Here is a 24,953-nt window from a genome sequence, read left to right as displayed (position 1 = left end):
AAGTCTAAATTACTCAACATTCCTTTCAAGGGGCAGACCTTATTCAGCCTGGTTTGAAAGAAATTATTGCTGACATTACTGGAGGTAAGGGTCATACCCTTCCTCAGGACAGGGCCAAATCAAAGGCCAAACAGTCTAATTTTCGTGCCTTAAGAAATTCCAAGGCAGGTGCAGCATCAACTTCCTCCTCTTCAAGACAAGAGGGAACTTTTGCTCAATCTAAGCAGGCCTGGAAACCTAACCAGTCCTGAAACAAAGGCAAGCAGGCCAGAAAGCCTGCTGCTGCCTCTAAGACAGCATGAAGGAACGGCCCCCTATCCGGCGACGGATCTAGTAGGGGGCAGACTTTTTCTCTTCGCCCAGGCGTGGGCAAGAGATGTTCAGGATCCCTGGGCGTTGGAGATCATATCTCAGGGATATCTTCTGGACTTCAAAGCTTCCCCTCCACAAGGGAGATTTCATCTTTCAAGGTTATCAGCAAATCAGATAAAGAAAGAGGCATTCCTACGCTGTGTGCAAGACCTCCTAGTAATGGGAGTGATCCATCCAGTTCCGCGGACGGAACAAGGACAGGGTTTTCTTTCATGTAATTAGCAAGAGTCCATGAGCTAGTGACGTATGGGATATACATTCCTACCAGGAGGGGCAAAGTTTCCCAAACCTCAAAATGCCTACAAATACACCCCTCACCACACCCACAAATCAGTTTTACAACCTATGGAGGTGGTGAAGTAAGTTTGTGCTAGATTCTACGTTGATATGCGCTCCGCAGCAGGTTGGAGCCCAGTTTTCCTCTCAGCGTGCAGTGAATGTCAGAGGGATGTGAGGAGAGTATTGCCTATTTTGAATGCAGTGATCTCCTTCTACGGGGTCTATTTCATAGGTTCTCTGTTATCGGTCGTAGAGATTCATCTCTTACCTCCCTTTTCAGATTGACGATATACTCTTATATATATATACCATTACCTCTGCTGATTTTCGTTTCAGTACTGGTTTGGCTTTCTACAAACATGTAGATGAGTGTCCTGGGGTAAGTAAGTCTTATTATCTGTGACACTCTAAGCTATGGTTGGGCACTTTTTTAATAAAGTTCTAAATATATGTATTCAAACATTTATTTGCCTTGACTCAGGATGTTCAACATTCCTTATTTTCAGACAGTCAGTTTCATATTTGGGATAATGCACTTGAATCAATTATTTTTCTTACCTTAAAATTTGACTTTTTTCCCTGTGGGCTGTTAGGCTCGTGGGGGCTGAAAATGCTTCATTTCTTCTGTTAAGTGTGATCAGTCCACGGGTCATCATTACTTGTGGGATATTATCTGCTCCCCTACAGGAAGTGCAAGAGGATTCACCCAGCAGAGTTGCTATATAGCTCCTCCCCTCTACGTCACCTCCAGTCATTCTCTTGCACCCAGCAACTAGATAGGTCGTGTGAGAGGACTATGGTGATTATACTTAGTTTTATATCTTCAATCAAAAGTTTGTTATTTTAAAATAACACCGGAGTGTGTTATTACCTCTCTGGCAGAGTTTGAGGAAGAATCTACCAGAGTTTTGCTATGATTTTAGCCGGAGTAGTTAAGATCATATTGCTGTTCTCGGCCATCTGAGGAGTGAGGTAAACTTCAGATCAGGGGACAGCGGGCAGATGAATCTGCATAGAGGTATGTAGCAGTTTTTATTTTCTGACAATGGAATTGATGAGAAAATCCTGCCATACCGATATAATGTCATGTATGTATACTTTACACTTCAGTATTCTGGGAGAATGGTAATTCACTAGAATTACACTGTAAGAAAGACATAAAGCTGTTTAATAACTAGAGATTATGTTTAACGTTTTTGCTGGAATGTAAAATCGTTTTCATTTACTGAGGTACTGAGTGAATAAATGTTTGGGCACTATTTTTCCACTTGGCAGTTGCTTAAATCTGTTTTTTTCTGTCAGTTTCTGTTCTCCCTCACTGCTGTGTGTGTGGGGGAGGGGCGCTTTTACTATGCATCAAATATTTCAGTCAGCACAGCAGAGCTGTGAGAATTATAGTTTGACTGAGATAAAAACGTTTATTCTGTAATTTGTTTCCTGCTTTCAGAAATTGTTATCTTTGCTAATGGGATTAAACCTTTGCTAAAGTTGTGTTGTTTAGTTGCTGAGGGGAACAATCCTTTGCTAAAACTGTATATTCTGACAAAGATTGATGCTATAACTTAATTATTTTAACTGTTATAATTTTTTTCTGTGCTTCTTAAAGGCACAGTTCGTTTTCATATTATTTGTAAATTACTTTGAAAAGTATTTTCAAGTTGCTGTTTATTTGCTAGTGTGTTAAACATGTCTGATTCAGAGGAATATCTCTGTGCTATATGTGTTAATGCCAAAGTGGAGCCCAATAGAAATTTATGTACTAAATGTATTGATGCTACTTTAAAAAACAGTCAATCTGTACAAATTGAACATATTTCACCAAACAACGAGGGGAGAGTTATGCCGACTAACTCGCCTCACGTGTCAGTACCTGCATCTCCCGCTCAGGAGGTGCGTGATATTGTAGCGCCGAGTACATCTGGGCGGCCATTACAAATCACATTACAAGATATGGCTACTGTTATGACTGAAGTTTTGGCTAAACTACCAGAACTAAGAGGTAAACGTGATCACTCTGGGGTGAGAACAGAGTGCGCTGATAATGCAAGGGCCATGTCTGATACTGCGTCACAGTTTGCAGAACGTGAAGACGGAGAGCTTCATTCTGTGGGTGACGGTTCTGATCCAAATAAACTGGACTCAGACATTTCAAATTTTAAATTTAAGCTTGAGAACCTCCGTGTGTTACTAGGGGAGGTATTAGCGGCTCTGAATGATTGTAACACAGTTGCAATCCCAGAGAAAATGTGTAGGTTGGATAAATATTTTGCGGGTACCGACGAGTACTGACGTTTTTCCTATACCTAAGAGACTTACTGACATTGTTACTAAGGAGTGGGATAGACCCGGTGTGCCTTTCTCACCCCCTCCTATATTCAGAAAGATGTTTCCAATAGACGCCGCCACACGGGACTTATGGCAAATGGTCCCTAAGGTGGAGGGAGCAGTTTCTACTTTAGCTAAGCGTACCACTATCCCAGTGGAGGATAGCTGTGCTTTTTCAGATCCAATGGATAAAAAATTAGAGGGTTACCTTAAGAAAATGTTTGTTCAACAAGGGTTTATATTGCAACCTCTTGCATGTATTGCGCCTGTCACGGCTGCAGCAGCATTTTGGTTTGAGTCTCTGGAAGAGACACTTCAATCATCCACACTAGATGACATCACACACAAACTTAAATTCCTTAAGTTAGCTAATTCATTTATTTCAGATGCCGTAGTACATTTAACTAAACTTGCGGCTAAAAATTCAGGATTCGCCATTCAGGCACGCAGAGCTCTGTGGCTGAAATCCTGGTCAGCTGATGTTACGTCTAAATCTAAATTGCTTAATATTCCTTTCAAAGGGCAGACCTTATTCGGGCCCGGCTTGAAAGAGATTATTGCTGACATTACAGGAGGTAAAGGTCATGCCCTGCCTCAGGACAAGGCCAAAGCCAAGGCTAGACAGTCCAATTTCTCCAACATAGGTGTGTCCGGTCCACGGCGTCATCCTTACTTGTGGGATATTCTCTTCCCCAACAGGAAATGGCAAAGAGCCCAGCAAAGCTGGTCACATGATCCCTCCTAGGCTCCGCCTACCCCAGTCATTCTCTTTGCCGTTGTACAGGCAACATCTCCACGGAGATGGCTTAGAGTTTTTTAGTGTTTAACTGTAGTTTTTATTATTCAATCAAGAGTTTGTTATTTTAAAATAGTGCTGGTATGTACTATTTACTCAGAAACAGAAAAGAGATGAAGATTTCTGTTTGTATGAGGAAAATGATTTTAGCAACCGTTACTAAAATCCATGGCTGTTCCACACAGGACTGTTGAGAGGAATTAACTTCAGTTGGGGGAACAGTGAGCAGTCTCTTGCTGCTTGAGGTATGACACATTCTAACAAGACGATGTAATGCTGGAAGCTGTCATTTTCCCTATGGGATCCGGTAAGCCATGTTTATTAAGATAGTAAATAAGGGCTTCACAAGGGCTTATTAAGACTGTAGACTTTTTCTGGGCTAAATCGATTCATTATTAACACATATTTAGCCTTGAGGAATCATTTAATCTGGGTATTTTGATAAGATTATATCGGCAGGCACTTTTTTAGACACCTTATTCTTTAGGGGCTTTCCCAAATCATAGGCAGAGCCTCATTTTCGCACAGGTGTTGCGCACTTGTTTTTGAGAGGCATGACATGCAGTCGCATGTGTGAGGAGCTCTGATACATAGAAAAGACTTTCTGAAGGCGTCATTTGGTATCGTATTCCCCTTTGGGCTTGGTTGGGTCTCAGCAAAGCAGATACCAGGGACTGTAAAGGGGTTAAAGTTAAAAACGGCTCCGGTTCCGTTATTTTAAGGGTTAAAGCTTCCAAATTTGGTGTGCAATACTTTTAAGGCTTTAAGACACTGTGGTGAAATTTTGGTGAATTTTGAACAATTCCTTCATATTTTTTCGCAATTGCAGTAATAAAGTGTGTTCAGTTTAAAATTTAAAGTGACAGTAACGGTTTTATTTTAAAACGTTTTTTGTACTTTGTTATCAAGTTTATGCCTGTTTAACATGTCTGAACTACCAGATAGACTGTGTTCTGAATGTGGGGAAGCCAGGATTCCTTCTCATTTAAATAAATGTGATTTATGTGACAATGACAATGATGCCCAAGATGATTCCTCAAGTGAGGGGAGTAAGCATGGTACTGCATCATTCCCTCCTTCGTCTACACGAGTCTTGCCCACTCAGGAGGCCCCTAGTATATCTAGCGCGCCAATACTCCTTACTATGCAACAATTAACGGCTGTAATGGATAATTCTGTCAAAAACATTTTAGCCAAAATGCACACTTATCAGCGTAAGCGCGACTGCTCTGTTTTAGATACTGAAGAGCATGACGACGCTGATAATAATGGTTCTGAAGGGCCCCTAAACCAGTCTGATGGGGCCAGGGAGGTTTTGTCTGAGGGAGAAATTACAGATTCAGGGAACATTTCTCAACAAGCTGAACCTGATGTGATTACGTTTAAATTTAAGTTGGAACATCTCCGCGCTCTGCTTAAGGAGGTATTATCCACTCTGGATGATTGTGACAATTTGGTCATCCCAGAGAAGCTATGTAAAATGGACAAGTTCCTAGAGGTCCCGGGGCTCCCAGAAGCTTTTCCTATACCCAAGCGGGTGGCGGACATTGTAAATAAAGAATGGGAAAGGCCCGGTATTCCTTTCGCCCCTCCCCCCATATTTAAAAAATTGTTTCCTATGGTCGACCCCAGAAAGGACTTATGGCAGACAGTCCCCAAGGTCGAGGGAGCGGTTTCCACTTTAAACAAACGCACCACTATACCCATAGAAGATAGTTGTGCTTTCAAAGATCCTATGGATAAAAAATTAGAAGGTTTACTTAAAAAGATGTTTGTTCAGCAGGGTTACCTTCTACAACCAATTTCATGCATTGTCCCTGTCGCTACAGCCGCATGTTTCTGGTTCGATGAGCTGGTAAAGGCGGTCGATAGTGATTCTCCTCCTTATGAGGAGATTATGGACAGAATCAATGCTCTCAAATTGGCTAATTCTTTCACCCTAGACGCCACTTTGCAATTGGCTAGGTTAGCGGCTAAGAATTCTGGGTTTGCTATTGTGGCGCGCAGAGCGCTTTGGTTGAAATCTTGGTCAGCTGATGCGTCTTCCAAGAACAAGCTACTTAACATTCCTTTCAAGGGGAAAACGCTGTTTGGCCCTGACTTGAAAGAGATTATCTCTGATATCACTGGGGGTAAGGGCCATGCCCTCCCTCAGGATCGGCCTTTCAAGGCCAAAAATAAACCTAATTTTCGTCCCTTTCGTAGAAACGGACCAGCCCAAAGTGCTACGTCCTCTAAGCAAGAGGGTAATACTTCTCAAGCCAAGCAAGCTTGGAGACCAATGCAAGGCTGGAACAAGGGAAAGCAGGCCAAGAAACCTGCCACTGCTACCAAGACAGCATGAAATGTTGGCCCCCGATCCGGGACCGGATCTGGTGGGGGGCAGACTCTCTCTCTTCGCTCAGGCAAGAGATGTTCTGGATCCTTGGACACTAGAAATAGTCTCCCAAGGTTATCTTCTGGAATTCAAGGGGCTTCCCCCAAGGGGGAGGTTCCACAGGTCTCAGTTGTCTTCAGACCACATAAAAAGACAGGCATTCTTACATTGTGTAGAAGACCTGTTAACAATGGGAGTGATTCATCCTGTTCCATTAGGAGAACAAGGGATGGGGTTCTACTCCAATCTGTTCGTAGTTCCCAAAAAAGAGGGAACGTTCAGACCAATCTTAGATCTCAAGATCTTAAACAAGTTTCTCAAGGTTCCATCGTTCAAGATGGAAACCATTCGAACAATTCTTCCTTCCATCCAGGAAGGTCAATTCATGACCACGGTGGATTTAAAGGATGCGTATCTACATATTCCTATCCACAAGGAACATCATCGGTTCCTAAGGTTCGCATTCCTGGACAAGCATTACCAGTTCGTGGCGCTTCCTTTCGGATTAGCCACTGCTCCAAGGATTTTCACAAAGGTACTAGGGTCCCTTCTAGCTGTGCTAAGACCAAGGGGCATTGCTGTAGTACCTTACTTGGACGACATTCTGATTCAAGCGTCGTCCCTTCCTCAAGCAAAGGCTCACACGGACATCGTCCGGGCCTTTCTCAGATCTCACGGATGGAAAGTGAACGTGGAAAAGAGTTCTCTATCTCCGTCGACAAGGGTTCCCTTCTTGGGAACAATAATAGACTCCTTAGAAATGAGGATTTTTCTGACAGAGGCCAGAAAAACAAGACTTCTAGACTCTTGTCGGATACTTCATTCCGTTCCTCTTCCTTCCATAGCGCAGTGCATGGAAGTGATAGGTTTGATGGTAGCGGCAATGGACATAGTTCCTTTTGCGCGCATTCATCTAAGACCATTACAACTGTGCATGCTCAGTCAGTGGAATGGGGACTATACAGACTTGTCTCCGAGGATACAAGTAAATCAGAGGACCAGAGACTCACTCCGTTGGTGGCTGTCCCTGGACAACCTGTCACAAGGGATGACCTTCCGCAGACCGGAGTGGGTCATTGTCACGACCGACGCCAGTCTGATGGGCTGGGGCGCGGTCTGGGGATCCCTGAAAGCTCAGGGTCTTTGGTCTCGGGAAGAATCTCTTCTACCGATAAATATTCTGGAACTGAGAGCGATATTCAATGCTCTCAAGGCTTGGCCTCAGCTAGCGAGGGCCAAGTTCATACGGTTTCAATCAGACAACATGACAACTGTTGCGTACATCAACCATCAGGGGGGAACAAGGAGTTCCCTGGCGATGGAAGAAGTGACCAAAATCATTCAATGGGCGGAGTCTCACTCCTGCCACCTGTCTGCAATCCACATCCCAGGAGTGGAAAATTGGGAAGCGGATTTTCTGAGTCGTCAGACATTGCATCCGGGGGAGTGGGAACTCCATCCGGAAATCTTTGTCCAAATCACTCAACTGTGGGGCATTCCAGACATGGATCTGATGGCCTCTCGTCAGAACTTCAAAGTTCCTTGCTACGGGTCCAGATCCAGGGATCCCAAGGCGGCTCTAGTGGATGCACTAGTAGCACCTTGGACCTTCAAACTAGCTTATGTATTCCCGCCGTTTCCTCTCATCCCCAGGCTGGTAGCCAGGATCAATCAGGAGAGGGCGTCGGTGATCTTGATAGCTCCTGCGTGGCCACGCAGGACTTGGTATGCAGATCTGGTGAATATGTCATCTGCTCCACCATGGAAGCTACCTTTGAGATGAGACCTTCTTGTTCAAGGTCCGTTCGAACATCCGAATCTGGTCTCACTCCAGCTGACTGCTTGGAGATTGAACGCTTGATCTTATCGAAGCGAGGGTTCTCAGATTCTGTTATCGATGCTCTTGTTCAGGCCAGAAAGCCTGTAACTAGAAAGATTTACCACAAAATTTGGAAAAAATATATCTGTTGGTGTGAATCTAAAGGATTCCCTTGGGACAAGGTTAAGATTCCTAAGATTCTATCCTTCCTTCAAGAAGGATTGGAAAAAGGATTATCTGCAAGTTCCCTGAAGGGACAGATTTCTGCCTTGTCTGTGTTACTTCACAAAAAGCTGGCAGCTGTGCCAGATGTTCAAGCCTTTGTTCAGGCTCTGGTTAGAATCAAGCCTGTTTACAAACCTTTGACTCCTCCTTGGAGTCTCAACTTAGTTCTTTCAGTTCTTCAGGGGGTTCCGTTTGAACCCTTACATTCCGTTGATATTAAGTTATTATCTTGGAAAGTTTTGTTTTTGGTTGCAATTTCTTCTGCTAGAAGAGTTTCAGAATTATCTGCTCTGCAGTGTTCTCCTCCTTATCTGGTGTTCCATGCAGATAAGGTGGTTTTACGTACTAAACCTGGTTTTCTTCCAAAAGTTGTTTCTAACAAAAACATTAACCAGGAGATTATCGTACCTTCTCTGTGCCCGAAACCAGTTTCAAAGAAGGAACGTTTGTTGCACAATTTGGATGTTGTTCGCGCTCTGAAATTCTATTTAGACGCTACAAAGGATTTTAGACAAACATCTTCCTTGTTTGTTGTTTATTCCGGTAAAAGGAGAGGTCAAAAAGCAACTTCTACCTCTCTCTCTTTTTGGATTAAAAGCATCATCAGATTGGCTTACGAGACTGCCGGACGGCAGCCTCCCGAAAGAATCACAGCTCATTCCACTAGGGCTGTGGCTTCCACATGGGCCTTCAAGAACGAGGCTTCTGTTGATCAGATATGTAGGGCAGCGACTTGGTCTTCACTGCACACTTTTACCAAATTTTACAAGTTTGATACTTTTGCTTCTTCTGAGGCTATTTTTGGGAGAAAGGTTTTGCAAGCCGTGGTGCCTTCCATCTAGGTGACCTGATTTGCTCCCTCCCATCATCCGTGTCCTAAAGCTTTGGTATTGGTTCCCACAAGTAAGGATGACGCCGTGGACCGGACACACCTATGTTGGAGAAAACAGAATTTATGTTTACCTGATAAATTACTTTCTCCAACGGTGTGTCCGGTCCACGGCCCGCCCTGGTTTTTTAATCAGGTCTGATAATTTATTTTCTTTAACTACAGTCACCACGGTATCATATGGTTTCTCCTATGCAAATATTCCTCCTTAACGTCGGTCGAATGACTGGGGTAGGCGGAGCCTAGGAGGGATCATGTGACCAGCTTTGCTGGGCTCTTTGCCATTTCCTGTTGGGGAAGAGAATATCCCACAAGTAAGGATGACGCCGTGGACCGGACACACCGTTGGAGAAAGTAATTTATCAGGTAAACATAAATTCTGTTTTTCGTTCCTTTCGTAATTTCAAAGCAGGAGCAGCATCAACTTCCTCTGCACCAAAACAGGAAGGAGCTGTTGCTCGCTACAGACAAGGCTGGAAACCTAACCAGTCCTGGAACAGGGGCAAACAGGCCAGAAAACCTGCTGCTGCCCCTAAGACAGCATGAATTGAGGGCCCCCGATCCGGGACCGGATCTAGTGGGGGGCAGACTTTCCCTCTTCGGGCAAGAGATGTTCAGGATCCCTGGGCGTTAGAGATCATATCTCAGGGGTTACCTTCTGGACTTCAAATCCTCTCCCCCAAGAGGGAGATTTCATCTGTCAAGGTTGTCAACAAACCTAACAAAGAAGGAAGCGTTTCTACGCTGCGTACAAGATCTTTTATTAATGGGAGTGATCCATCCAGTTCCGCGGTTGGAACAAGGACAAGGGTTTTACTCAAATCTGTTTGTAGTTCCCAAAAAAGAGGGAACCTTCAGGTCAATCTTGAATTTAAAGATCCTAAACAAATTCCTAAGAGTTCCATCGTTCAAGATGGAAACTATTCGAACAATTTTGCCCATGATCCAAGAGGGTCAGTACATGACCACAGTGGATTTAAAGGATACTTACCTTCACATACCGATTCACAAAAGCCATTACCGTTATCTAAGGTTTGCCTTTTTAGACAGGCATTACCAGTTTGTAGCTCTTCCATTCGGACTGGCTACGGCTCCAAGAATCTTCACAAAGGTTCTGGGCACTCTTCTGGCGGTACTAAGACCGCGAGGAATTTCAGTAGCTCCGTACTTAGACGACATACTGATACAAGCTTCAAGCCTTCAAACTGCCAAATCTCATACAGAGATAGTACTGGCATTTCTAAGGTCGCATGGATGGAAAGTGAACGAAGAGAAAAGTTCTCTCTTTCCACTCACAAGAGTTCCCTTCCTGGGGACTCCGATAGATTCTGTAGAAATGAAGATTTACCTGACAGAGGACAGGTTAACAAAACTTCAAAGTGTATGCCGTGTCCTTCATTCTATTCAACACCCGTCAGTAGCTCAATGCATGGAGGTAATCGGACTAATGGTAGCAGCAATGGACATAGTTCCTTTTGCACGCCTACATCTCAGACCACTGCAACTGTGCATGCTAAGTCAGTGGAATGGGGATTACTCAGATTTGTCCCCCACTCTAAATCTGAATCAAGAGACCAGAAATTCTCTTCTATGGTGGCTTTATCGGCCACATCTGTCCAGGGGAATGCCATTCAGCAGGCCAGACTGGTCAATTGTAACAACAGACGCCAGCCTACTAGGTTGGGGCGCTGTCTGGAATTCTCTGAAGGCTCAGGGACTATGGAATCAGGAGGAGAGTCTTCTTCCAATAAACATTCTGGAATTGAGAGCAGTCCTCAATGCTCTTCTGGCTTGGCCCCAGTTAACAACTCGGGGGTTCATCAGGTTCCAGTCAGACAACATCACGACTGTAGCTTATATCAACCATCAGGGAGGGACAAGAAGCTCCCTAGCAATGATGGAAGTATCGAAGATAATTCGCTGGGCAGAGTCTCACTCTTGCCACCTGTCTGCAATCCACATCCCGGGAGTGGAGAACTGGGAGGCGGATTTCTTAAGTCGTCAGACTTTTCATCCGGGGGAGTGGGAACTTCATCCAGAGGTCTTTGCCCAAATACTTCGACGTTGGGGCAAAACAGAGATAGATCTCATGGCGTCTCGACAGAACGCCAAGCTTCCGCGCTACGGGTCCAGATCCAGGGATCCGGGAGCGGTCCTGATAGATGCCTTGACAGCACCATGGACCTTCAGGATGGCTTATGTGTTTCCACCTTTCCCGATGCTTCCTCGATTGATTGCCAGAATCAAACAGGAGAAAGCATCAGTGATTCTAATAGCGCCTGCATGGCCACGCAGGACTTGGTATACAGATCTGGTGGACATGTCATTCTGTCCACCTTGGTCGTTACCTCTGAAACAGGACCTTCTGATTCAGGGTCCTTTCAAACATCAAAATCTAACTTCTCTGAAGCTGACTGCTTGGAAATTGAACGCTTGATCTTATCAAAGCGTGGTTTTTCTGAGTCAGTTATTGATACCTTAATACAGGCTAGGAAGCCTGTTACCAGAAAGATTTACCATAAAATATGGCGTAAATACCTATATTGGTGCGAATCCAAAGGTTACTCTTGGAGTAAGGTTAGGATTCCTAGGATATTGTCTTTTCTACAAGAAGGTTTAGAAAAGGGGTTATCCGCTAGTTCCTTAAAGGGACAGATCTCAGCTCTGTCCATTCTGTTACACAAGCGTCTGTCAGAAGTTCCAGACATTCAGGCTTTTTGTCAGGCTTTGGCCAGGATTAAACCTGTGTTTAAAGCTGTGGCTCCACCATGGAGTTTAAACCTTGTTCTTAACGTTTTACAGGGTGTTCCGTTTGAACCCCTTCATTCCATTGTTATAAAGTTGTTATCTTGGAAAGTTCTATTTTTAATGGCTATTTCCTCGGCTCGAAGAGTCTCTGAGTTATCTGCCTTACATTGTGATTCTCCTTATTTGATTTTTCACTCGGATAAGGTAGTTCTGCGTACTAAACCTGGGTTCTTACCTAAGGTAGTCACTAACAGGAATATCAATCAGGAGATTGTTGTTCCATCCTTGTGCCCAAATCCTTCTTCGAGGAAGGAACGTCTTTTGCACAATCTGGATGTAGTTCGTGCCCTTAAATTTTATTTACAGGCAACTAAAGATTTTCGACAAACGTCTTCCCTGTTTGTCGTTTACTCTGGTCAGAGGAGAGGTCAAAAAGCTTCTGCTACCTCTCTCTCTTTTTGGCTTCGTAGCATAATTCGTTTAGCTTATGAGACTGCTGGACAGCAGCCTCCTGAAAGAATTACAGCTCATTCCACTAGAGCTGTGGCTTCCACTTGGGCCTTTAAGAATGAGGCCTCTGTTGAACAGATTTGCAAGGCTGCAACTTGGTCTTCGCTTCATACTTTTTCCAAATTTTACAAATTTGACACTTTTGCTTCCTCGGAGGCTATTTTTGGGAGAAAGGTTCTTCAGGCAGTGGTTCCTTCTGTATAAAGAGCCTGCCTATCCCTCCCGTCATCCGTGTACTTTTGCTTTGGTATTGGTATCCCACAAGTAATGATGACCCGTGGACTGATCACACTTAACAGAAGAAAACATAATTTATGCTTACCTGATAAATTCCTTTCTTCTGTAGTGTGATCAGTCCACGGCCCGCCCGGTTTTTTAAGGCAGGTAAATATTTTTTAAATTATACTCCAGTCACCACTACACCCTTGGCTTCTCCTTTCTCGTTGGTCCTTGGTCGAATGACTGGAGGTGACGTAGAGGGGAGGAGCTATATAGCAACTCTGCTGGGTGAATCCTCTTGCACTTCCTGTAGGGGAGCAGATAATATCCCACAAGTAATGATGACCCGTGGACTGATCACACTACAGAAGAAAGGAATTTATCAGGTAAGCATAAATTATGTTTTTATTGCGTCATTCTTGGCGCGGACTTTTTTGGCGCAAAAAATCTTTTCTGTTTCCGGCGTCATACGTGTCGCCGGAAGTTGCGTCATTTTTTACGTTCTTTTGCGCCAAAATTGTCGGCGTTCCGGACGTGGTGTCATTTTTTACGCCAAAAGCATTTAGGCGCCAAATAATGTGGGCGTCTTATTTGGCGCTAAAAAAATATGGGCGTCGCTTTTGTCTCCACATTATTTAAGTCTCATTTTTCATTGCTTCTGGTTGCTAGAAGCTTGTTCCTTGGCATTTTTTCCCATTCCTGAAACTGTAATTTAAGGAATTTGATCAATTTTGCTTTATATGTTGTTTTTTCTCTTACATATTGCAAGATGTCTCACGTTGCATCTGAGTCAGAAGATACTTCAGGAAAATCGCTGTCTGGTGCTGGAACTACCAAAGCTAAGTGTATCTGCTGTAAACTTTTGGTAGCTGTTCCTCCAGCTGTTGTTTGTATTAATTGTCATGACAAACTTGTTAATGCAGATAATATTTCCTTTAGTAATGTACCATTACCTGTTGCAGTTCCATCAACATCTAATGTTCAGAATGTTCCTGATAACATAAGAGATTTTGTTTCTGAATCCATCAAGAAGGCTATGTCTGTTATTCCTCCTTCTAGTAAACATAAAAAATCTTTTAAAACTTCTCTTTATACAGATGAATTTTTAAATGAACATCATCATTCTGATTCTAATGACTCTTCTGGTTCAGAGGATTCTGTCTCAGAGGTTGATGCTGATAAATCTTCATATTTATTTAAAATGGAATTTATTCGTTCTTTACTTAAAGAAGTACTAATTGCTTTAGAAATTGAGGATTCTGGTCCTCTTGATACTAAATCTAAACGTTTAGATAAGGTCTTTAAATCTCCTGTGGTTATTCCAGAAGTTTTTCCTGTTCCTGGTGCTATTTCTGAAGTAATTTCCAGAGAATGGAATAATTTGGGTAATTCATTTACTCCTTCTAAACGTTTTAATCAATTATATCCTGTGCCGTCTGACAAATTAGAATTTTGGGACAAAATCCCTAAAGTTGATGGGGCTATTTCTACCCTTGCTAAACGTACTACTATTCCTACGTCAGATGGTACTTCCTTTAAGGATCCTTTAGATAGGAAAATTGAATCCTTTCTAAGAAAAGCTTATCTGTGTTCAGGTAATCTTCTTAGACCTGCTATATCATTGGCTGATGTTGCTGCAGCTTCAACTTTTTGGTTGGAAACTTTAGCGCAACCAGTAACAGATCATGATTCTCATAATATTATTATTCTTCTTCAACATGCTAATAATTTTATCTGTGATGCCATTTTTGATATTATCAGAGTTGATGTCAGGTTTATGTCTCTAGCTATTTTAGCTAGAAGAGCTTTATGGCTTAAAACTTGGAATGCTGATATGGCTTCTAAATCAACTCTACTTTCCATTTCTTTCCAGGGTAACAAATTATTTGGTTCTCAGTTGGATTCTATTATCTCAACTGTTACTGGTGGGAAAGGAACTTTTTTACCACAGGATAAAAAATCTAAGGGTAAAAACAGGGCTAATAATCGTTTTCGTTCCTTTCGTTTCAATAAAGAACAAAAGCCTGATCCTTCATCCTCAGGAGCAGTTTCAGTTTGGAAACCATCTCCAGTCTGGAATAAATCCAAGCCTTCTAGAAAAGCAAAGCCAGCTTCTAAGTCCACATGAAGGTGCGGCCCTCATTCCAGCTCAGCTGGTAGGGGGCAGGTTACGTTTTTTCAAAGAAATTTGGATCAATTCTGTTCACAATCTTTGGATTCAGAACATTGTTTCAGAAGGGTACAGAATTGGTTTCAAGATAAGACCTCCTGCAAAGAGATTCTTTCTTTCCCGTGTCCCAGTAAATCCAGTGAAAGCTCAAGCATTTCTGAAATGTGTTTCAGATCTAGAGTTGGCTGGAGTAATTATGCCAGTTCCAGTTTTGGAACAGGGGCTGGGGTTTTATTCGAATCTCTTCATTGTACCAAAGAAGGAGAATTCCTTCAGACCAGTTCTGGATCTAAAAATATTGAATCGTTATGTAAGGATACCAACGTTCAAAATGGTAACTGTAAGGACTATCTTGCCTTTTGTTCAACAAGGGCATTATATGTCCACAATAGATTTACAGGATGCATATCTGCATATTCCGATTCATCCAGATCATTATCAGTTCCTGAGATTCTCTTTTCTGGACAAGCATTACCAGTTTGTGGCTCTGCCGTTTGGCCTAGCTACAGCTCCAAGAATTTTTACAAAGGTTTTCGGTGCCCTTCTGTCTGTAATCAGAGAACAGGGTATTGTGGTATTTCCTTATTTGGACGATATCTTGGTACTTGCTCAGTCTTTACATTTAGCAGAATCTCATACGAATCGACTTGTGTTGTTTCTTCAAGATCATGGTTGGAGGATCAATTCACTAAAAAGTTCATTGACTCCTCAGACAAGGGTAACCTTTCTGGGTTTCCAGATAGATTCAGTGTCCATGACTCTGTCTTTGACAGACAAGAGACGTCTAAAATTGATTTCAGCTTGTCGAAACCTTCAGTCACAATCATTCCCTTCGGTAGCCTTATGCATGGAAATTCTAGGTCTTATGACTGCTGCATCGGACGCGATCCCCTTTGCTCGTTTTCACATGCGACCTCTTCAGCTCTGTATGCTGAATCAATGGTGCAGGGATTACACAAAGATATCTCAATTAATATCTTTAAAACCGATTGTACGACACTCTCTAACATGGTGGACAGATCACCATCGTTTAATTCAGGGGGCTTCTATTGTTCTTCTGACCTGGACTGTAATTTCAACAGATGCAAGTCTTACAGGTTGGGGAGCTGTGTGGGGATCTCTGACGGCACAAGGAGTTTGGGAATCTCAGGAGGTGAGATTACCGATCAATATTTTGGAACTCCGTGCAATTTTCAGAGCTCTTCAGTCTTGGCCTCTTCTGAAGAGAGAATCGTTCATTTATTTTCAGACAGACAATGTCACAACTGTGGCATACATCAATCATCAAGGAGGGACTCACAGTCCTCTGGCTATGAAAGAAGTATCTCGAATTCTGGTTTGGGCGTAATCCAGCTCCTGTCTAATCTCTGCGGTTCATATCCCCGGTATAGACAATTGGGAAGCGGATTATCTCAGTCGCCAAACGTTGCATCCGGGCGAATGGTCTCTTCACCCAGAGGTATTTCTTCAGATTGTTCAAATGTGGGAGCTTCCAGAAATAGATCTGATGGCGTCTCATCTAAACAAGAAACTTCCCAGGTATCTGTCCAGATCCCGGGATCCTCAGGCGGAAGCAGTGGATGCATTATCACTTCCTTGGAAGTATCATCCTGCCTATATCTTTCCGCCTCTAGTTCTTCTTCCAAGAGTAATCTCCAAGATTCTGAAGGAATGCTCGTTTGTTCTGCTGGTAGCTCCGGCATGGCCTCACAGGTTTTGGTATGCGGATCTTGTCCGGATGGCCTCTTGCCATCCGTGGACTCTTCCGCTAAGACCAGACCTTCTGTCTCAAGGTCCTTTTTTCCATCAGGAACTCAAATCCTTAAATTTAAAGGTATGGAGATTGAACGCTTGATTCTTGGTCAAAGAGGTTTCTCTAACTCTGTGATTAATACTATGTTACAGGCTCGTAAATCTGTATCCAGAGAGATATATTATAGAGTCTGGAAGGCTTATATTTCTTGGTGTCTTTCTCATCATTTTTCTTGGCATTCTTTTAGAATTCCGAGAATTTTACAGTTTCTTCAGGATGGTTTAGATAAAGGTTTATCCGCAAGTTCTTTGAAAGGACAAATCTCTGCTCTTTCTGTTCTTTTTCACAGAAAGATTGCTAATCTTCCTGATATTCATTGTTTTGTACAAGCTTTGGTTGAAATTTTTTTTTTTTTTTTTAAATAAAGCTTTATTGATAAAAGATTTGACAATATATACATGCACATGAAAAACTATTACAACATAGCATCATTTTGTGATTATACACGTTATTCTAAGCTTGCCTTTTTTCCTGTACATTTTTTTCTCTGATAGTGTACCGTTGAGCAAAGAAAGTCAAATCTTTTGCTATACATATGACCTTCATTTGTAAGAGTTTAACTATAAACTTTGTCAGAAAAAGATTAAACAGGCTTTATAACGCAGATAACAATTAACTGATCTTCGGCTTTTAACACACTGCCGAGAGCATCTAGATACCTGATATTAGTCCTTCTGCAGATGCAGAGAGAGAAAGGTAACCAGACCGGAAAATTAGTCGAGTAAGTAGGGGAAGGGGGGGGGGAAGAGGTAGGGGAAAGAGAGGTGAGGAAAGAGAAAAAGGAAAAAAAAAAAAAAAAGGGGGGGGGGTAGGGTGATATACATCCTCCAGCTACTGTCCGCTGAGCTAAAGTCCCCGGCCCTCCCAGGTCAGCAACATCATTTCATGAGTGCAGAGTTTACCAATTCTTAAGTAATGGTACCTTTCTAACCCTAAAGCTCTCCAACCTTAGCCCTCCATTCTGATATATTTGGAGTAGTTTGTTTTTTCCAGTATAAGGGGATGAGAACCTTTGCTGCATTCAGCATTAGGAGGAGGAGCAAGTATTTGTCTTCCCCTATAATCTTGGGCAGTTGGTGGTATATTAAATAGTTAGGGCTTGGGGGAATAATAACCCCCAATTTTCTGCTCATTTCGCCCAGTATTGGTTCCCAGTAAGTTTTTATATGTGGGCACGACCACCAGATGTGGATGAGAGTACCCTCCTCTCCACATCCTCTCCAGCATCCCCCACCAGTCTGTGCATATATTTTTTTGAGGGGTGAGATACCATCTGCTTAGTAACTTATAATGTGATTCCTGTATTTTAGCCGAGACGGATGCCCTCCTCGCCCTCTCAAATATTTTTAACCATTCTTTGTCAGAAATTTCTTGTCTCAGGTCTTCCTGCCAAGCCTGTGTGTATGTTGGAAGGGAAGCCCTGCTACCCGTGATCAAGAGTTTGTAAATTAGGGATATCAAATGTTTTGGTGTATGTGACATGGTACAAAGCATCTCAAAAGGCGTCCTTCTCCTGGTCAGGGCTGCCCTGTTCTTATGTGTGCTATAGTAATGTCTAACCTGTGCCTCTCTGAACCATGATGAGAAGATATCATCATCCCATTCAATCAGCTCTGGTCTAGTTTTTAACTTGTCTTGGTGAAGGATGTTGAGCACTGCTGTGTCCCCCAGGTTGTAGACTTTATTTGGGAAATATGGCCCTGTTTCAACTCCCGTATCGGGATTCTCCCTTATCGGGGTGACCGGAGAGTCAAAGGAGGACAAGCCGGTGTCTTTGTTGATTAGTCTATCCCACCCTGAGAACACTTCGTTCAGTAGTGGGTATTTTCGAATTATAATTGGTCTATTATTAGGGGATATCCACGACAGCGTCCCCGTGTTACCCCTTTGCAAGATTGCATTATCTAATTGGATCCATGCCTTATGCGGGGAGTTGTGGCACCACTCCACCACTCGTTGGAGTAATATAGCCCTTTGGTAGATCCGCATATCAGGGACTCCTATTCCACCCTCCTCCCTAGTCATGTAAATGGTTTTTTTCCTTATCCTAGGCCTGCAGCCGTTCCATATATAGGACTCCATGGCTGACTGGATCTGATGCAAATAGTGTGAGGCCGACGCTAAAGGAATGGTTTGGAGGATGTAGAGGACCCTGGGCAACACATTCATTTTAACAACCCCCACCCGGCCCAGCCAGGAGATGGTTTTGTTCTTCCAGTTTGCTAGATCCCGTAGCACCTAGTCTCTAATACGTTTATAATTAATCTCTGCTATATCTTTTATCTTCGATGTGATTGAGATACCTAGATATTTCAAGGTATGGTGTGCTACTTTTACCGGGCAATCCTGACTAAGAGCCTCAAACCTCTCCTGTGGGACCGAGATGTTCAAGATCTCAGATTTGGAAGGGTTAAGTAGGAAATTCGACACATCACCGAATCTTGAGAACTCATCTAAGGCGGCCTTTAAAGACCGGTCGGGGTCAGTGATCGTCAAAAGTATATCATCCGCATACATTGCGAGTTTGTGTTCTGAACCTCCGACTGTAACTCCCTTTATCTGTGGATGAGCCCTGATTTTGCTGGCCAGAACCTCTATCGTAAGCGCAAACAGGAGGGGGGACAGGGGACAGCCCTGTCGCGTCCCGTTGTTAATCAGGAATGTATCAGACAGGGTTCCATTCACCCGAACTTTCGCGTTTGGCGCAGAGTACAGTGACATAGTTCTGTTAATAAATTTGGGCCCAAAACCGAATTTTCCCAATGTTTGTTGCATAAATGACCAGTCGATCCGGTCGAACGCTTTTTCGGCGTCAGTTGATACCAACGCCATTGGGATCTGATTATTATGAGCATATGAGATTAACTGTATGACTCTTAGGGTATTATCCCTCGCCTCTCGTCCGGGAATAAATCCCACCTGATCTGTTGAGACCAGCTGTGGGAGAAATTTGTTAAGTCGGTTGGCGATGACCCTGGATCTTAACGTCCGAATTTAGTAGAGATATGGGACGGTAATTCTCCGGTCTGTCCTCTGCTTTCCCAGGTTTTGGGATTACGGCTATGTGCGCCTCCAACATGGTGTGGGGCAAAAGGGGGGTCTCCGCCAGCGCATTGAATAATTTCAGCATTTCTGGGGCTAGAATATCAACATAGAGTTTATAATACTTAGCACCGTAACCATCCGGCCCTGGACTTTTACCCGCGGTAAGGTCCTTTATAGCCTGCTTAATTTCTATTAGAGTGATAGGGGACTCAAGAGCCTCAGAATCTTGCTCCGTTAGTTTGGGCAAGTCTGCATCCAGAAGATATTGCTTCATTCTCTGCAATCTGTCGGGTGGGGGGGGGGAATCATCTCATCCCCCTCCACCCGTGGTTGAATATTATATAGGGACCTATAATATGCACCAAAGATCTCTGCAATTGACTTCCCGTCCTCTCTGAGAACACCCTCCCGATTCACCATTTGGTGGACATAATGTTTTGTCCGTTTACGCGCAATTGCCCTGGCCAACAACCTTCCCGCCTTGTCCCCTTGTTCAAAGAAGCGCTGTTTCAGGTAAAGCGCCTTTTTTTGGTAGTCTACCTGAAGGAACTCAAGCAGGGCTGCTCTTGCTCGAGCCAAATCCTCTTGGAGTTTTGTGTTTGTAGGGTGCAACTTGTGCTCCCGTTCATTGATTTCTACCCTAGACAACAGAGCTTTATACTGATTATTTCTTTGTTTCGTCAGCTTAGCTTTTTGCTTTATTAGAAGACCTCTAATAGTACATTTGTGGGCCTCCCAAATAACTGTGTCATGGGATTCAGTGTCTGCATGTATACGAAAGTATTCCACTAAAGCCCTCTCGACCTCTAACCTAAAGATCTTATCTTCAAGTAATGTGTCATCCAATTTCCAAATATAAGGAGTTACCGGCACATTAGGCCACAGGATGGTACAACTGACTGGTGCATGGTCGGACCATGTGATTTTATGTATGTTACTACTTGTTGTTATGGAAAGGCCTACTGGGTCTGTGAGTAAGTAATCTATTCTAGAATACTTCCTGTGTGGGTGAGAGTAGAACGTGAAATTTTTTTTCGTGGTAGGGTGGTGTACACGCCAAATATCGTGTAATGCTAACTCCCTCAGTGAAGAGGTCATACGCTTAAGGTTCCTATGGGGGACACTGGAGAGTCCGTTCGAGGTATCTAGGGCTGGGTTTAGTGATGCGTTTAGATCACCTCCCAGGAACAAAATACCACACTGTACCTCCATTACTTTGTGATATTTTCTGGAGGAAAAGGTGTTGAGCTGTATTGGGACAATATATATTAACAAGTGTGCCACACACAGGGTACCTGTAAGGATAATGTACCTACCCTCAGGGTCACGACATACTTGATGGAGCTGAAAAGGGGTTTTCGAACTGATAAGGATACCCACCCCATTTTGTTTCTTGGGACCTGACGCAAAGTAAGCTTTGGGGTAATGATGGCTATACCATTTAGGTTCGTGCGCAGCAGAAAAATGAGTCTCCTGTAAAAAGATGACATCCCCCCCTCGTCTATGTAAATCTCTTAACACTATGGAGCGCTTACCTGGGCTATTGAGACCCTTCACGTTGACCGAAATCAAATCAGTGGACTGAAGCCTACCCGTGGGCCGTACATTTGCCATGTCACCTGGAGGAGAGGGGGGGAGGGAAGAGAGGGGGGGGAGAGAGAGAAGAAAAAAAAAAAAAAAAAGGGGGGGGGGAGGGGTAAAAGTATAGGAAGGAAGGGCTTAGAAGGGGAAGATGAGAGAAGGAGTAAGGTCAGGGAAGAGAATCCCTGAAAGCACAAAACAATAGAGACAAAAAGTACAAGACTAATACAGCAATATAAACAGCAATATGGAGTCTTTGTACCTATAAGGCACTAATCTGATATGATCAAATAGTCAAATACAATCAAAAGAAATAAACTTACCAACTAGGGAAAGTGTTCCCTGTAAACTCACAGAACATATGAACTTTTAAACATTATACATTAAACAAATACATTCTTCAGGTTAAATCCTATTCAATTTTTCTATACCCATAGTTCCTAGCTAAATTATAGAAATGAACTAGCACTTGATATGGGGAGGGTACCTAGGCTTTTACTAAGCTTTATTTTCTCTCTACAATGTTTTAACCAAATTGTGTGATTTAGTACATCTATGCTTGGAGAGCTGTGGTCTCGGGCAACGTATGGGCCCGTGCACTCCACAGTCCTCCCTAACGGGTCAAGCATTATACAATTGTGATATAACTGCAGAGTATATCCTAATCTGAATTATGTCTATGGCAACCCCTCACTTCATGTCTAAGTAACGTCTCTTAATTGACCTGAGCCCCAATCCCACAAAGACAAACCTTCAACTATATGAGAACTTGCAACTTAAATATGTGAAACAAATGTGCTTAGGCATAACAGATGTCCAAGTCTTTAAGAAACAGGCTCTTGTCAGTGTCTTAATATGTCCCCAATGGGGCACAACTACAGGATAGGAATGTCAAACCTGATTTTGAGTGCAGATAAGGTTTTTCTCCCTAAGAGACCCCGGGTCACCCAGGGATTTGTTGGATTTCGCCCTGCTCCTCATCAGCCCGGTCTGCTGAGGCCCCCGGCCTCCTTGGTGGTGGTCTTATGCGGAGACCCAATGCTTGATTAAAAGAAGGCAAGTCCTCAATGTTTCTGAAAACATGTGTTGCGTTATTCCTTGTTACGATTAAACAAGTGGGGAAACCCCATCTATAGGGGATCTTTTTGTCCTTCAGCGTGGTGGTGATGAATCGGAGGTCCCGTCTTTTCTGTAGGGTGGCTGGACAGAGATCGGAATATACCTGTATTTCAGATCCTCTAAATTCTATAAGCTGTTTAGACCTGGCCATCCGTAGAATGTCCTTTATCCTTACAAGACAACAGTTTTAAGATTATGTCTCTGGGAGGGGCCCTGTTTGGCGGTTTAGGGCGCAAGGCCCTGTGTGCCCTTTCTATCATAATTTCAGGGCCTGCTTCTGTGTTCTTAAGGTATTTAACAAAGTCTTGTATATAGGCCTGGATCGCCGGAGGTTCAACCGTTTCCGGAACGCCCCTCAATCTCAGATTGTTTCTGCGGCTCCTGTTTTCCAGGTCCTCTATACGGTCCATTAACGTGTGTACTGTGCTTTCCTGAGCCTGTATAAAGCTAGCCTGAAGCTGTAGATCTGAGTTGAGTGCCTCATGTTTCTCTTCGATTTGAATAACTCTATGGTCAACTGCAGCTATCTCTTTCTTCAGCTCACCAAACATGGACTTGAAGTCCTTCATAGCCTCCTTTATGTCATCTTTAGAGGAGAGATGACTGATATCTTCCTTTGTAACGAAGCCTTGATGCCTTCCCACAGGCTCAGAGCAATGGACTTGTGCTGTGGCCGCTACAGTATGTGTCTCAGGTCTGGCAGGCGGAGCCACCGCGTCCGCTGCAATCAGGTAGTTCTCCATCATGGAGGACTGGGTGCTTTTTGCAGGTTTAGGGTTTCTTTTACTGGTCATTGCTGCAGACAAGCTGCAGCCCCCGCCACCACCAGCAAGAGTCAATTTCAGTATACTAAGTTAGTGACTGCAACACTTTAATGGAGAGATAGGTAGTTCCAGTCAGCCGCTTTGAGTTTATAATAAAAGTTTCAAGTGTACTGAATTACTCCTCAGGGAAAAGCTTATATTCTCATTCGGCCACTCTCCTATGAATAAGGCAGCCTATTTGTAAGGAGATTCAAAAAGTCTCTACAGGGGGAAATTCAGGCTCCAGACCCAGCTGCACTATCAGTGATGACCCTCTCTACTGCACTTTGGTTCTTAATCTCCTTGCCCGATCGATGATTAAAGGGCACAGACACAGCTCGGCACTTCCCCTCAGTTCTGTTCAGAAACTTATAGGCCCAAATCCCATCTGCGCGTGGGTGCAGTGTAGTTCCCCTGACTTTGCTATCTGAGCCAGAATCGGCCTCTACAGTCAATGTTGTGGGGCTATTCCCTCCAGCCCCTCCCGCATCAGGTACTCACAAAGTCCGGGGCTATTCTGAGAAAGGCCTCTACACTTCACTTCAGTGACGCTACCTCTCTCTAGGCTTCCGTAGCGGCATTCGTCACAATACTTTCAGCCGCGGGACCTCAACCGGATCGGTAAGCTGCTAAATTGTCCCAGCGCAGATCAGGAGCGGCAGCAGAGCGGTAAGGGGGGACAGCGGGGAACAGCAGCTCGCAACCAGTCAGGCCCTCAGCCGTTGCTTTTTCAGGTCTCTGAGTATTTTCATAGGCCGCAGCCGGACACGCAGCTTCACAGTTTCCGGTTCTCCTAATCTGCTGCAGAAAGTTGGTCTCTTTAATAGGGGAATCCGTTCAGTGCATCAACCCTTATAAGTTATAGGGTATAGAGCGATAATTAATGTATTTGTTGCGGTGTGAGCATAACAGGGACTACGGAGCTTTCTCAGCAAGCAGCCATTTCCATTCGTGGCTTGGCTCCGCCCCCACTTCTTTTGAATTTTTACCTAAGGTTGTGAATTCCAACAACATTAGTAGAGAAATTGTGGTTCCCTCATTATGTCCTAATCCTAAGAATTCTAAGGAGAAATCGTTGCATTCTTTGGATGTTGTTAGAGCTTTGAAATATTATGTTGAAGCTACTAAGTCTTTCCGAAAGACTTCTAGTCTATTTGTTATCTTTTCCGGTTCTAGAAAAGGCCAGAAAGCTTCTGCCGTTTCTTTGGCATCTTGGTTGAAATCTTTAATTCATCATGCCTATATCGAGTCGGGTAAAACTCCGCCTCAAAGGATTACAGCTCATTCTACTAGGTCAGTTTCTACTTCCTGGGCGTTTAGGAATGAAGCTTCGGTTGATCAGATTTGCAAAGCAGCAACTTGGTCCTCTTTGCATACTTTTACTAAATTCTACCATTTTGATGTATTTTCTTCTTCTGAAGCAGTTTTTGGTAGAAAAGTACTTCAGGCAGCGGTTTCAGTTTGAATCTTCTGTTTATGTTTTTCATTAAACTTTATTTTGGGTGTGGATTATTTTCAGCAGGAATTGGCTGTCTTTATTTTATCCCTCCCTCTCTAGTGACTCATGCGTGGAAAGATCCACATCTTGGGTAGTCATTATCCCATACGTCACTAGCTCATGGACTCTTGCTAATTACATGAAAGAAAACATAATTTATGTAAGAACTTACCTGATAAATTCATTTCTTTCATATTAGCAAGAGTCCATGAGGCCCGCCCTTTTTTGTGGTGGTTATGATTTTTTTGTATAAAGCACAATTATTCCAATTCCTTATTTTATATGCTTTCGCACTTTTTTCTTATCACCCCACTTCTTGGCTATTCGTTAAACTGATTTGTGGGTGTGGTGAGGGGTGTATTTGT

At 43.4% G+C, this 24,953-nt stretch overlaps 1 protein-coding gene across 1 annotated transcript in view; it reads left to right on the top strand.

The window, feature by feature from the left end:
- PCM1 (pericentriolar material 1) overlaps positions 1-24,953 on the top strand; it is a 1,063,655-nt gene that overhangs the window by 690,250 nt on the left and 348,452 nt on the right. Inside the window, exon 14 of the mRNA XM_053700258.1 lies at positions 22,811-22,968. Coding sequence (XP_053556233.1) covers positions 22,811-22,968 — 158 coding nt within the window. The remainder of the gene's footprint in view (positions 1-22,810; positions 22,969-24,953) is intronic.

This window comes from Bombina bombina, chromosome 2 (assembly GCF_027579735.1).
Source record: "Bombina bombina isolate aBomBom1 chromosome 2, aBomBom1.pri, whole genome shotgun sequence".
In the NCBI taxonomy this organism is placed as follows: Eukaryota; Metazoa; Chordata; class Amphibia; order Anura; family Bombinatoridae; genus Bombina; species Bombina bombina.
Note: the sequence above shows the minus strand (reverse complement) of the source record. Positions and strands in the feature narration are given on the sequence as shown.